General features: G+C 43.0%; 1 protein-coding gene across 1 annotated transcript in view; it reads right to left on the bottom strand.

Moving 5' to 3' along the window:
* Positions 1-8,979: 8,979 nt before the first annotated feature.
* glceb (glucuronic acid epimerase b) overlaps positions 8,980-14,984 on the bottom strand; it is an 80,306-nt gene continuing 74,301 nt past the window's right edge. Inside the window, exon 6 of the mRNA XM_036963807.2 lies at positions 8,980-14,283. Within this exon, the coding sequence (XP_036819702.1) occupies positions 13,552-14,283 (732 nt within the window). The 3' untranslated portion in view covers positions 8,980-13,551. The remainder of the gene's footprint in view (positions 14,284-14,984) is intronic.

Below are 14,984 nucleotides of genomic sequence, written 5' to 3'. Positions count from 1 at the left end.
ATGTCATCTGCCCACAGAACGAGTGTCACACCCAGAGATGACTGAAAGCTTAAATCAACATTCTTCCGTGTTATGTTGTTCAAAATCTGAACACAAAGAAAGAAAACATATTTCACTTTTGCTACAGACGTAGTAAGTGGAAACAGTGTCTGAACATTAAGTGTGGCCTTTTATTAGTAATTTTCTGTCATGTGTAAATAAATGTTGTCTTTATTTTATTTTGTTGCTTTGTTTGTTGGAATAGAGTTACACATGATGTTGTATTGCTTTGACTGGACATTGCTAACTACTGTAGATCTAAGGTTTGGTTCACTTGAGGACAGTTAATCTCAAATCTCAGTAACTAGAACGTGTAAAAATTAACCAAGCGTGTAAACTGAGTAACAACTACATGGCTAGGCCTATATCAGCACAGACATGATGGTCCTACAGATCACAGAAGAGCCTGATCTTTTACCTGCAGTACCATTACAAATTAATGTCACATTTTATCTGAAGATACTCAACAATTTGATAGGGTTATGAGTAGGGTCAGGTTAAGTGAGGGTCAGTGCAGTGGAGGCTGCGGATGGGAGGATGGCTCATAATAATAGATTACAGCCTCACGCCCTCTTGGGTATGATGCTCAAGCTTGGCACAGCTGCATTTGGGGAGTTTATCCCATTCTTCTCTGCAGATTCGCTCAAGCTCTGTCAGGTTAGATGGGGAGAGTTGCTGCAAAGCTATTTTCAGGTCTATCAAGACATCTCCCCAGACCCGGCAGGTTAACCAACCAGAGTGACATGTCCCTAGACCTGGCAGGTTAACCAACCAGAGTGACATGTCCCTAAACCTGGCAGGTTCACCTAAGTGACATGTCCTTAGAACTGGCAGGTTAACCTAAGTGACATGTCCCCTAGACCTGGCAGGTTCACCTAAGTGACATGTCCCCAGACCCGGCAGGTTCACCTAAATGGCATGTCCTTAGACCTGGCAGGTTAACCTAAGTGACATGTCCTTAGACCTGGCAGGTTAACCTAAGTGACAGGTCCCTAGACCCGGCAGGTTAACCTAAGTGACATGTCCTTAGACCCGGCAGGTTAACCTAAGTGACAGGTCCCTAGACCCGGCAGGTTAACCTAAGTGACATGTCCTTAGACCCGGCAGGTTAACCTAAGTGACATGTCCCTAGACAAAGAGGGAAAGAACAAAGTAAAGGACCAATAATGTATTCTACAGGAGGACTACAACACACCATGAATCATCACACATATTTGTACATCTTTCAATTAAATGTCAAATAAATGCATTGCATTCAATATGCTATTTGTGATGACTTGGTGATTGATTCAATATGCTATTTGTGACGACTTGGTGATTGATTCAATATGCTATTTGTGATGACTTGGTGATTGATTCAATATGCTATTTGTGACGACTTGGTGATTGATTCAATATGCTATTTGTGATGACTTGGTGATTGATTCAATATGCTATTTGTGACGACTTGGTGATTGATTCAATATGCTATTTGTGACGACTTGGTGATTGATTCAATATGCTATTTGTGACGACTTGGTGATTGATTCAATATGCTATTTGTGACGACTTGGTGATTGATTCAATATGCTATTTGTGACGACTTGGTGATTGATTCAATATGCTATTTGTGACGACTTGGTGATTGATTCAATATGCTATTTGTGACGACTTGGTGATTGATTCAATATGCTATTTGTGACGACTTGGTGATTGATTCAATATGCTATTTGTGACGACTTGGTGATTGATTCAATATGCTATTTGTGACGACTTGGTGATTGATTCAATATGCTATTTGTGACGACTTGGTGATTGATTCAATATGCTATTTGTGACGACTTGGTGATTGATTCAATATGCTATTTGTGACGACTTGGTGATTGATTCAATATGCTATTTGTGACGACTTGGTGATTGATTCAATATGCTATTTGTGACGACTTGGTGATTGATTCAATATGCTATTTGTGACGACTTGGTGATTGATTCAATATGCTATTTGTGATGACTTGGTGATTGATTCAATATGCTATTTGTGACGACTTGGTGATTGATTCAATATGCTATTTGTGACGACTTGGTGATTGATTCAATATGCTATTTGTGATGACTTGGTGATTGATTCAGTATGCTATTTGTGACGACTTGGTGATTGATTCAATATGCTATTTGTGATGACTTGGTGATTGATTCAATATGATATTTGTGACGACTTGGTGATTGATTCAATATGCTATTTGTGACGACTTGGTGATTGATTCAATATGCTATTTGTGACGACTTGGTGATTGATTCAATATGCTATTTGTGACGACTTGGTGATTGATTCAATATGCTATTTGTGACGACTTGGTGATTGATTCAATATGCTATTTGTGACGACTTGGTGATTGATTCAATATGCTATTTGTGACGACTTGGTGATTGATTCAATATGCTATTTGTGACGACTTGGTGATTGATTCAATATGCTATTTGTGACGACTTGGTGATTGATTCAATATGCTATTTGTGACGACTTGGTGATTGATTCAATATGCTATTTGTGACGACTTGGTGATTGATTCAATATGCTATTTGTGACGACTTGATGATTGATTCAATATGCTATTTGTGACGACTTGGTGATTGATTCAATATGCTATTTGTGATGACTTGGTGATTGATTCAATATGCTATTTGTGACGACTTGGTGATTGATTCAAAATGCTATTTGTGACGACTTGATGATTGATTCAATATGCTATTTGTGATGACTTGGTGATTGATTCAATATGCTATTTGTGATGACTTGGTGATTGATTCAATATGCTATTTGTGACGACTTGGTGATTGATTCAATATGCTATTTGTGATGACTTGGTGATTGATTCAATATGCTATTTGTGACGACTTGGTGATTGATTCAATATGCTATTTGTGACGACTTGGTGATTGATTCAATATGCTATTTGTGATGACTTGGTGATTGATTCAATATGCTATTTGTGACGACTTGATGATTGATTCAATATGCTATTTGTGACGACTTGGTGATTGATTCAATATGCTATTTGTGATGACTTGGTGATTGATTCAATATGCTATTTGTGACGACTTGGTGATTGAATCAATATGCTATTTGTGACGACTTGGTGATTGATTCAATATGCTATTTGTGACGACTTGGTGAGTCATTCCTATGAATGACTTTTAAAACAAAACGGGAAGCCCATTAGGCCTGAACACAAAGACAAACGAGGTTCAAACAGAAGAATCTCTTGTGAGAGCTATACAGATTTAGCCCCTGAGGTATTCTTTATCAAAACACTGTATTTCCTCCCAAGACATCAGTGTGTTGTTGTTACCTGGTAGTGTGGAGTATCTGCCATCTGGGATTGGATAAAACATCTTCACTGGGACTTGTAACCAGGTGACGGCAAGTAAACATGAACCATTAGGTAGTTTAATGTAGCCTAGTTTAATGTAGTCTAGTTTAATGTAGCCTAGTTTAATGTAGTCTAGTTTAATGTAGCCTAGTTTAATGTAGTCTAGTTTAATGTAGCCTAGTTTAATGTAGCCTAGTTTAATGTAGCCTAGTTTAATGTAGCCTAGTTTAATGTAGTCTAGTTTAATGTAGCCTAGTTTAATGTAGCCTAGTTTAATGTAGCCTAGTTTAATGTAGCCTAGTTTAATGTAGCCTAGTTTAATGAAGTCTAGTTTAATGTAGCCTAGTTTAATGTAGTCTAGTTTAATGTAGTCTAGTTTAATGTAGCCTAGTTTAATGTAGCCTAGTTTAATGTAGCCTAGTTTAATGTAGTCTAGTTTAATGTAGCCTAGTTTAATGTAGCCTAGTTTAATGTAGCCTAGTTTAATGTAGCCTAGTTTAATGTAGCCTAGTTTAATGTAGCCTAGTTTAATGTAGTCTAGTTTAATGTAGCCTAGTTTAATGTAGCCTAGTTTAATGTAGCCTAGTTTAATGTAGTCTAGTTTAATGTAGTCTAGTTTAATGTAGCCTAGTTTAATGTAGTCTAGTTTAATGTAGCCTAGTTTAATGTAGCCTAGTTTAATGTAGTCTAGTTTAATGTAGCCTAGTTTAATGTAGTCTAGTTTAATGTAGCCTAGTTTAATGTAGTCTAGTTTAATGTAGCCTAGTTTAATGTAGCCTAGTTTAATGTAGCCTAGTTTAATGTAGTCTAGTTAATGTAGTCTAGTTAATGTAGTCTAGTTTAATGTAGCCTAGTTTAATGTAGCCTAGTTTAATGTAGCCTAGTTTAATGTAGTCTAGTTTAATGTAGCCTAGTTTAATGTAGCCTAGTTTAATGTAGTCTAGTTTAATGTAGTCTAGTTTAATGTAGCCTAGTTTAATGTAGCCTAGTTTAATGTAGCCTAGTTTAATGTAGCCTAGTTTAATGTAGTCTAGTTTAATGTAGCCTAGTTTAATGTAGCCTAGTTTAATGTAGCCTAGTTTAATGTAGTCTAGTTTAATGTAGCCTAGTTTAATGTAGCCTAGTTTAATGTAGTCTAGTTTAATGTAGCCTAGTTTAATGTAGCCTAGTTAATGTAGTGATGTAATGACAGTGATATCAAATCATGCTAGGAATGCATACACATTCATTTGGAAGTCTCAAATTGCCTGGAAAGGTAAAAGTTTGGATTTTGGAGAGGGGGGGAAACGATCCAATTTGGTTAGCTTTACTATTTTTTTTTACAAATCTCAATGGATTGATAGTGTTGCAATCCAATTTAACACCTTCGATAAGGACATTGTATGAAAGAACAAAACAGAAGATCTATTTAAATTGTTCCTTTCACATAGGCCTACACATTACATATGATCATCCTCAATTAGTTATGTTATTATCATGGTGTGCATCCTCAGTGTGAGTTTGTGTGGTGCTGAACTGCAAGTAGCCTATTATTGCATATTGAGATAGAGGTGTTCAGGGAAAACGTTGTGGTGCTGAAGGACAGCTCCGCCATTCAGCCAATTGTATCCCGAATTTCACTGATTAAGAGTCGGACACACTTTGTCACAACAGGTAAATTAGTATGCACACTGTATCATTAGACCTAGCTGACACACAAACTAAAACAGGGAAAATAGAGCTTATTAAACGTTTATGTTTACAGGCCTACACTTTACACACGTGAGTAGCCTCAGACTGGTCTCAGAGTAGACGTAACATAGTAAATACACTTTACACACGTGAGTAGCCTCAGACTGGTCTCAGAGTAGACGTAACATAGTAAATACACTTTACACACGTGAGTAGCCTCAGACTGGTCTCAGAGTAGACGTAACATAGTAAATAACAATCTGGAACACTCAAATGAGTTTGATATGTTACGTTTGGTATGGTTACATAAGACAGGTTACTTGAGGTAAAAACGAAAGGAGGGTGGTTGTTCTGGGTGGATGGGTTAGCTTTAGCCACAACAAATGGCAATTCGTAACATATTCTACAAATTGCAATTCGTAACATATTCAAAATAGGTGATAGACTTCCACTAAATAATACAACCATGTCTCGGATTGTCTCGGATTGACGTACAGAATAATATGAAACGCTCCGAGACCACGTTGGTAGCCTACATTCAAAAGAGAAGATCACTCATTGGCCAGATGTCAATTTGATGTGCAAGTTTTCCCACCCAATTCTCCAAAAGAGGTTGATAAAATGACACAGACTTTCACAGTGATGATGTCATTGTGGTTTGAGTATGCATCCGTTCTAAACGTCACACACTCTCCAAACCTCTCGGGGTCAAAGTTCAGGTGGTGGCCCTTAGCTCACTGAACATTTCGGATAGAAATGCGTGCGCAGGAGGTTCATGGTGGACTCTTCCTGTGTTGACATGCACAGGGTTCATGGTGGACTCTTCCTGTGTTGACATGCACAGGGTTCATGGTGGACTCTTCCTGTGTTGACATGCACAGGGTTCATGGTGGACTCTTCCTGTGTTGACGTGCACAGGGTTCATGGTGGACTCTCCCTGTGTTGACGTGCACAGGGTTCATGGTGGACTCTTCCTGTGTTGACATGCACAGGGTTCATGGTGGACTCTTCCTGTGTTGACATGCACAGGGTTCATGGTGGACTCTTCCTGTGTTGACATGCACAGGGTTCATGGTGGACTCTTCCTGTGTTGACATGCACAGGGTTCATGGTGGACTCTTCCTGTGTTGACATGCACAGGGTTCATGGTGGACTCTTCCTGTGTTGACATGCACAGGGTTCATGGTGGACTCTTCCTGTGTTGACGTGCACAGGGTTCATGGTGGACTCTTCCTGTGTTGACATGCACAGGGTTCATGGTGGACTCTTCCTGTGTTGACATGCACAGGGTTCATGGTGGACTCTTCCTGTGTTGACATGCACAGGGTTCATGGTGGACTCCGGGTTCATGGCATCCTTGCATATAGTATCACCTGGGACCCCTGAGAGACTCAGGACACTGAGACTGAAATAACTTATACATTTTATGCAATTGTATTAAATAGTTGGCTAAATCCAAACCAGCTTGTTGGACATTTGGAGCATAGATCTCTGGATGTTTTAGAAACATCACTGTTATGAGATTATTTGACCTCATAATGGAAATGTCATATTCTTGATGCAAATAATGAGTAATCAAACATTTTTTAAAAATGAACGGTAGTTTGTTGAGTTCCAGACAGTCTTTCAGGAGAGTTCAACCCTCTTCCCTGCTATAATACATGTGACAGGTGACTAAAACGCGAGCTCACTGACACGCCTGCAATATCACACTTTACCACAAGATGTCAGTCTTTTCATATGTAAACATTACAGGGTAGATTTCTGAAAGGTCCTCAAGGTGAACAGCTCAGAAGCCTACCTTACCTCACAGGTTGGGGAATCCTAACGCCTAATATCGGTATTAGCATCATGGTTTTGAGTATGTCTGGATTGTTTTGGTCAAATGTGTTCATTCAACTACAGTGACGGCTTATAATGACCAATAAAAAACAACAGTGAAGTCCATTTCCTACGGTTTCTGATACGACTTCTAATAGCAACAGATGGGACCTAATAGACCAAATCTACCAGAGGCCCTGACCCACCTATAGCTTTTACAATGAAGAATTCCCCTGTGACCAACCCAAACAAAGACCAATGGTTCTGGCCACAACCCAGCATGTTGCAACCTGAACCTAGCATTTGGTTTCCACCACATGCAGTGGACAGAAGCCGTTGGTGCGTAACAACCACTATTGACTGTTGAGAGAAATCTACTTGAGGCTAAACACCTTCCTCTTCTGGAGGCAAAACAGAGCCCCCAGTGATGGCCTAATTTGGCCCTAATTTCAAAGCGCCAATGGAAACAGGGGTTTAGTGTAGCATCAGCATAAACCAGGTGGCATCTTGCAGCACATTCATTACAATACAGTAGGTCCTAGTGTGTGTGCTGCCAGTGTGACTGGAGGTCGGCAGTAGCAGGTAGGTTGGACTGGGTCGTCTGCTTGGTTGTGGTGTTCTGGAGTCTGTTGGCGAGGTCGCGTCTCTGGCAGACAGACACTCCCTGGCCCAGTCTGCCCGACCGGATTCATAATTGATGGTGGGTAAGCAGCTCAGGTCGCTCCCTCTCTCTGGTTGGGGGCACGGTTATGGCAGCCTCGCCACCGAGGTCACCTCCGGCTCTGACACAGCTGCCAGTTAGTGGCATAATGCACTATATTATTCAGTACAATGGCTATAAGAGGAGAGCCGCGAGACAAAGCAAAACACTAATTAGCTGGTTTGGTAAATCAACGGCAGCAATCAGGGAATGATCACATGGTCTTTGGTTAATGATTCTCTCTGCTGTTCCATCGTCTGAAATAGATATTGCTGAAACTATCTGCATTCGATAATGTTTATTCTGCTTCTGAATTAGATGAGCATCGGTGTTCAAAATAGGTCAGAGGGGGATCATTAACCAAGCAAAGATTAGAAAAAGAAAATCAAATGTAATGAGAGAGTTCCAGCTACCTCGAAGACTTGCAACTTCATAAACTCTGTCTTACACAATGAAGTGATGCCTCGAGGCTTCCTCTACCTTCCTAATGAGAGAGTTCCAGCTACCTCGAAGACTTGCAACTTCATAAACTCTGTCTTACACAATGAAGTGATGCCTCGAGGCTTCCTCTACCTTCCTAATGAGAGAGTTCCAGCTACCTCGAAGACTTGCAACTTCATAAACTCTGTCTTACACAATGAAGTGACGCCTCGAGGCTTCCTCTACCTTCCTTTCTCCCCCTCTACCTCCCTCACCTCTCCTGCTTTAATCTGCTCTACTGAAACTCTTCCGCCCCCCCCTCTCTCCCTATCCCATCTACAAAAAGCCTCACACGGACCCAAACCCAATGAGCGTAGGGTCACCCTGGAGCTAATCTGATCAGACAGACAGTGAAATGAACCCAGCTGCAGTGCTCCACTCCTGGGTCTCCGGATTCTCAAAGCACCATGAACTCCTCTAATGCTATCAGAGCCATCTGAATGGCACTAGAGTAGGTGAAGGATGTGGATGGTCCTGTGGAGGGAGGGCCAATGGGGCCAATAAAGAGACAAAGCCTGGAGTCTGGGAAAGGCCTAATTAAAGGGCTGGGAGACAAACTGGCTGTCAGGAGGAAAGGTAATATCATTAGGGTTTGTGGAGAGAGAGAGAGAGAAGGGCTGAAGTCTATAAATGTCAGGAGAGGGGAGCTCTGCTGAGCTCAGGTCGAGCGTTCCTCAATGAGTTTCCAATTCAATGTGCTTAAACTCACCCGGGCTCCATCCATTAGGTTCCTGCTCAGGTTTGTGTAGAGGACTGATCAGTTAATGAAAGTAGACTATCGGATTGCAACTCAATCGTCTCGTCCGAAACGACAATGCATTTTGATACACCTTGATTGATTCATCTTCTACGCAATTAAAAAGAGTATTAAACAGGAACAGGGTTGCATATTTGAAGAAAGATCATTGGACGTCAACATTAAGAAAAATGTATTTATTTTACAACTTTAAAAAGCGACTTTTTAAGCACAAAGATTCACTCTTATATATAAACACTTTTCCTCTGCATTAAAAAAATGGTAGCATGTGCACATTGTGCTTGTCTGTACAACCGCTCTCTGGGCCCCCCTCGGCAGCTGGGACCCAGTCTACATTTTATTGCATAAGTCACATGTGATCCGCACATGTCAATTTACAGGATAGTGGAAAGAATCAAGTTGAAAAGGAGAGAAAATAACGACTAGAAAGATTCCTTTACACAGTGAAAAACAATAGCAGCTTTCAAAAGGAAGGCGTTGCACATTGTCCAGAAGAAACTAAATCCAACAGAAATATAGACCAACGAATGGAGCCTGTGATTGTGCTTTACTCAACAACAAAAAACAAAACAGCTGACCCTAAAGCAAATCCTTCCACCATGTAAACCAACGCTAAACAAAACAAGCTGGTAAACTACAACCCCCTTCCAGGAGAATCTGCAGTTAGGAGCCTGTTTTTCCCTTTGAAATGTGACCGAGCACTAACACTAGATGTACGGTTGCACACATCCCATTAGACAGGCGAGTTTTACACGTCTTCTGTTAACTAGAACTTCCGACACTATTAGAATCTACATTTCAAAAACTACATTTTCCCAAAAGGCAGTCGATTTCCCCCCCCGTTGTCTCTGAGGAGGGGAAGGCAGAAACTCTTGTTTAAGCATTATCGTTTGTCATCTTGTGATATCTCAGACTGGAGACTGACAAACAAAATGCTTCCTGGAAAATCTGCAGAAACAAAAAAAATGAAGAACACCTCAAACAACCTGGACATTTAAAGACTTTGGTATGAACAAAATGAAGCGCTCAATCAACACAGGCCCTATTGGTACGCCTGACTGTCCCAATATCCCTTTAAAGAATGGACTTCATTCTTAGTCCCGGCAAAGTATGAAATATGCATAGTGGTATTCATGTGAAGAAATGAGATTGAATAGACATGATCAACCAATGATTAAGAGAATCAAACAATATCCATTGAATATCCAAATCAGGGGGATCTCAAGTTATGACAGGTTCAGAGTGCAATTTCTCAGCAAACAATGACTTGGCCTCCAGAATGAAATCAGAGCAGGGCACAAGAGGGCAAGGGTCACAGAGGGTGAAGAGGTGACCATCTGAACCCTGTGACTGACATGGAACCTGGGAGATCAGATGGAGCAGGTAGACACACACACAGGTAGACACACACACACTACCTGGTCTCAGATGCGTTTGTGCCGTCTTGTGAAATCCTATGGTCATTGTCGTGCTAAAACAGATCTGGGACCAGGCTAGGAAACACAAGGTTGGGGCTTTGAGTTTGAGAACTACTGCACCTGGACTGACAGTGAATTTCACTAAGAGTAAATGAAGGTTAACCCCCATTGACTAAACCATTTCCTCTGCATGTTCTAATGAAAACATGGAGCTCACACTCTTCTTACTGTCTCCTCTCTGACAGCAGTACCCGACTCACACCAGCAGTAGCTTTTCCTTTCATTATTTTATACATGTCATTGGCGTCCCCTCAAAGAGCGAGGGCCAACGTCACTGCAGTCGTCAGATTCAGTCCTTTACCAAGTTCAAAAGTCATTTAGGAAAATGGGAGAAATGGTCCTTTGAACAAAAAAAAATTTCAATCCCCTTACGCACTTTAGAATTCCTGTAGCCGGTCGGAGACGGTGAAACCCGATCCGTCTGAACCACAGCTGCAGAAAATCCTTCTCACAAACAATCTTTGATCTGACTCCATATCAGTCAGAAGTGAAACCGTCTCCTTCGTCTTGGCCAGCCATTGTTTACCAGTCAGTTAAAAGCTGAATCATTCCCTGCTGCCGCGGCTGCACCACCAACAGGCTCTCAAGACTCAAGCCTATTAACCGTCTGAATTAGAGGTGGCTCTGCAGCCCTCCTCACTCACATCCACCTGTCAATAGGCCAGGCAGGGAGATTAAACAGGCCTGAGCCCACGCATGCTAACGGATGGGAGAAAGACCGACTGTCATTAGCTTGCTTTCCGCTAGCGTCTCCGTGTGCCAAGAATTAGGGCTGCGTTTAAAACAACCTCAGCCACCGGCGATGTTCTTGTTGAGAAACTACAGATGTTGACAGTGTTCCTCGAACAACATGACGCCTCAATCTGCCCACTCTCTAACACACACGCACAGACACACACACGCGTTTCCAGAATTGTAGTGTATTGATTAGCAAATGATTGATATAATTTCCAGATGACTGATAGAGTAATTAAAATGTAGTGTAGTAGCCAGTATTTCTGACAATGAATGTAAAATAGGCTATGATGTCAGTGTTACTGAAACAATAACAATATTCAATGAGATGTTACATTCATCTACATTTCATTTGCTGATCAGACACTCACAACTGGAGAGGGTTCACAAAAATCACCACATGGTGAAATTAAAATGAGTGACATCACTAAGTATGAATTCAAGATGGATTTATAGTGGACATGAACAGAGCTCCAGTCTCAGACTGAGGAGGGCGGCCATTTCCTGGCAATGGGAAAAGATAGGAGGTAATGTAACGACTATAGCGAATGCCTCTGGCTCCAGTATGTGAAGGATGATGGGCCGACCCCAGGGAGCTGTAATGGGAGCTAGTTGTGGCCGGGGATCAGGGATGCTGCCTCCCATTGCTGGGCTGAAATACAACCCGTGTCCCAGAGCAATCAAACTGACCTGAGAGCAGCTACACGGACACCGCCTCTGAACAGATTAGGACTACGGGGCTCCGCAGGGTTCAATCTTCGCCCCCCAAAATGAGATTGTGGTGAGGTGGTTATGAGGCCTATGGGAATGGGATGTTTTTTAGAGGGGGTGAGAAGTTGCTGCCCCTAAGAGCTTTTAATTTTTTTTTTTTTACCTTTATATAACTGGGCAAGTCAGTTAAAGAACAAATTCTTATTTTCAATGACGGCCTAGGAACAGTTAACTTCCTGTTCAGGGGCAGAACGACACATTTGTACCATGTCAGCTCGGGGGTTTGAACTTGCAACCTTCCGGTTACTAGTCCAACGCTCTAACCACTAGGCTACCCTGCCGCTGATCGCAAGTCAGATCTATTTATTGGACACTGATGTTTTAGGTTGGGTTAAAATAAACTAATTCTACATCTGGGGTTACTCATGATAATCCAATGACGATAGTAGCTCCTTATCTTTCTACTCTGAACACCAATCGGTGGACTATTTACTATCATAGAACAACAAATAACATTTGGTTCAAAACAACTATTATCAATGTTGTTGGGAAACTGGTCGGTCGGGGGAAAACCTGATCCAACATTCAGAATTCATAAAGACTCTCCTCCAAAAAGAGTCTTTATAAATTAGACTCATATCATCCTCCATCTAGTATTTACAGTATGGTTTCAGTCAGCTAGTTCTTCAGCCATCCCAAAACACAGGTCAACATTACAGGGGAGACTAGTGAAGGAATAAAGTGTGGGAACAAAGCTATTCAATAAACCCACTCAAGACATTCTTCTTCTGTAGCTTCCTGATGAGTGAAGAGACAAATGGGGGTGGGGGGGGGGGCACCCTTTTTCTCCCATACACACAGACACACTCCCTGAAGCTACGTTTGCACATAATTACAACAGCTAGCTCGGAATAGACCACAGCTGCAATTACAGTGGCAAAAATAAGACCCGGGACGAACGGCACCGCAAACATTCAGCGCTTTTCGACTGAACACACCTTTCACCTTCTCTGTAACCAGATCACACACACGTAGCTACGTAGGCTACACACACTTAGCTACGTAGGCTACACACACAGAGAGATGTGCACACACACACGTAGCTACGTAGGCTACACACACATGTAGCTACGTAGGCTACACACACAGAGAGATGTGCACACACACACGTAGCTACGTAGGCTACACACACAGAGAGGTGTGCACACACACACGTAGCTACGTAGGCTACACACACAGAGAGATGTGCACACACAGGTAGCTACGTAGGCTACACACACAGAGAGATGTGCACACACACACGTAGCTACGTAGGCTACACACACAGAGAGATGTGCACACACAGGTAGCTACGTAGGCTACACACACAGAGAGATGTGCACACACACAGGTAGCTACGTAGGCTACACACACAGAGAGATGTGCACACACACACGTAGCTACGTAGGCTACACACAGAGAGATGTGCACACACACATGTAGCTACGTAGGCTACACACACAGAGAGATGTGCACACACACACATAGCTACGTAGGCTATACACACAGAGAGATGTGCACACACACACACATGTAGCTACGTAGGCTACACACACAGAGAGATGTGCACACACACACATAGCTACGTAGGCTATACACACAGAGAGATGTGCACACACACACATGTAGCTACGTAGGCTACACACACAGAGAGATGTGCACACACACACATAGCTACGTAGGCTACACACACAGAGAGATGTGCACACACACATACCACCCGCTTCCCTCCCACACCTCCCCATAGAGTTCATGGTCCAGGACCGGCTCCTAGTTGTGCTTGGCCCGCCCCCCCTTCAGGTAGCTCTTCCAGCGCTTCACCACATCCCGGAAGATGGGCGCGTTATCGATGGACGCCAGCAGCTGCAGCTGGTTGATGTGCGTGGTGTGGTAGTCCCAGCGTGCCAGGTTGGGGGCTGTGCCCAGCATGTAGTGCCGCAGGTCGTAGATGCTGCCCGAGCCCGTGTCATACAGTGGCAGCATGGCCTTGAGGGACTCCATGCCCCTGGAGAACAACAGGCCAGACTCCCGGCCTAGTTTCTCGCCCGCCGTCTCGGCCAGATCGTGGAGACCGAGCAGCGAGTATATGAAGCCGTTGAGCACGAAGGAGCCTGGTGTAGTGGGGTACTCCTCGTACCAGTCGTACTTGTTCATGAAGACAGCCTTGACGCCGTGCTGTTCAGAGTGCAGCTTGTAGGGGCCGGTGGCACGCAGCGCAGCGTTCAGGTACGTCTGGTCCTTGGTGAGCAGGTAGGCGCGGACCAGAGTCGACATGGCCTGGCCCTGCGCCATGGCGGAGTACCAGCCAGGCTCCAGCGGGCGGAAGCCCTCGCCCAGCTTGCGTGTGACCATGATGGGCCATCCGCCACGCTCGTCCTGGTTGCGCAGCAGCCAGTCACTGGCGGCAAAGAAAGCAGCCGTGTGCGCCGTGGTGGAGATGGTGACGTTGTCGATGGCACCGCGCCCACGGACTATCAGTCGCACAACCCGCCGTGGCATCACCTGGAAACAAGGGGGGGGGGGTTGTTTTATTTAACTGAAGCCATGTTTAACATGATAGGAACATTAACTCTTCCTACCAAGATTCACACAACTTCTACGTTTCTGGTACTTTATAACCTTATGGGTTATATGCTGATTTGGTAACTAACATTTAAAAATATTTTTTATTTTAATACTGTAAATAGTATCTTATGGTCTTAACCAACATGTTAAAATGTATTGTTTGGTTAAAATGCATTATTGTTTCTATACATTTCGTTGTTTCTCTACAGCAGGGCTCTCCAACCCTGTTCCTGGAGAGTTACCCTCCTGTAGGTTAACTCCAACCCTGTTCCTGGAGAGTTACCCTCCTGTAGGTTAACTCCAACCCTGTTCCTGAAGATCTACCCTCCTGTAGGTTTTTAACTCCAACCCTGTTCCTGAAGATCTACCCTCCTGTAGGTTTTAACTCCAACCCTGTTCCTGGAGAGTTACCCTCCTGTAGGTTAACACCAACCCTGTTCCAGGAGAGTTACCCTCCTGTAGGTTAACTCCAACCCTGTTCCTGAAGATCTACCCTCCTGTAGGTTTTAACTCCAACCCTGTTCCTGGAGAGTTACCCTGCTGTAGGTTTTAACTCCAACCCTGTTCCTGGAGAGTTACCCTCCTGTAGGTTTTAACTCCAACCCTGTTCCTGGAGAGTTACCCTCCTGTAGGTTTTA

Source organism: Oncorhynchus mykiss, chromosome 26 (genome assembly GCF_057628025.1).
Source record: "Oncorhynchus mykiss isolate SJ-2025 chromosome 26, ASM5762802v1, whole genome shotgun sequence".
Taxonomy (NCBI): Eukaryota; Metazoa; Chordata; class Actinopteri; order Salmoniformes; family Salmonidae; genus Oncorhynchus; species Oncorhynchus mykiss.
This window is presented reverse-complemented; position numbering and strand designations above follow the sequence as displayed.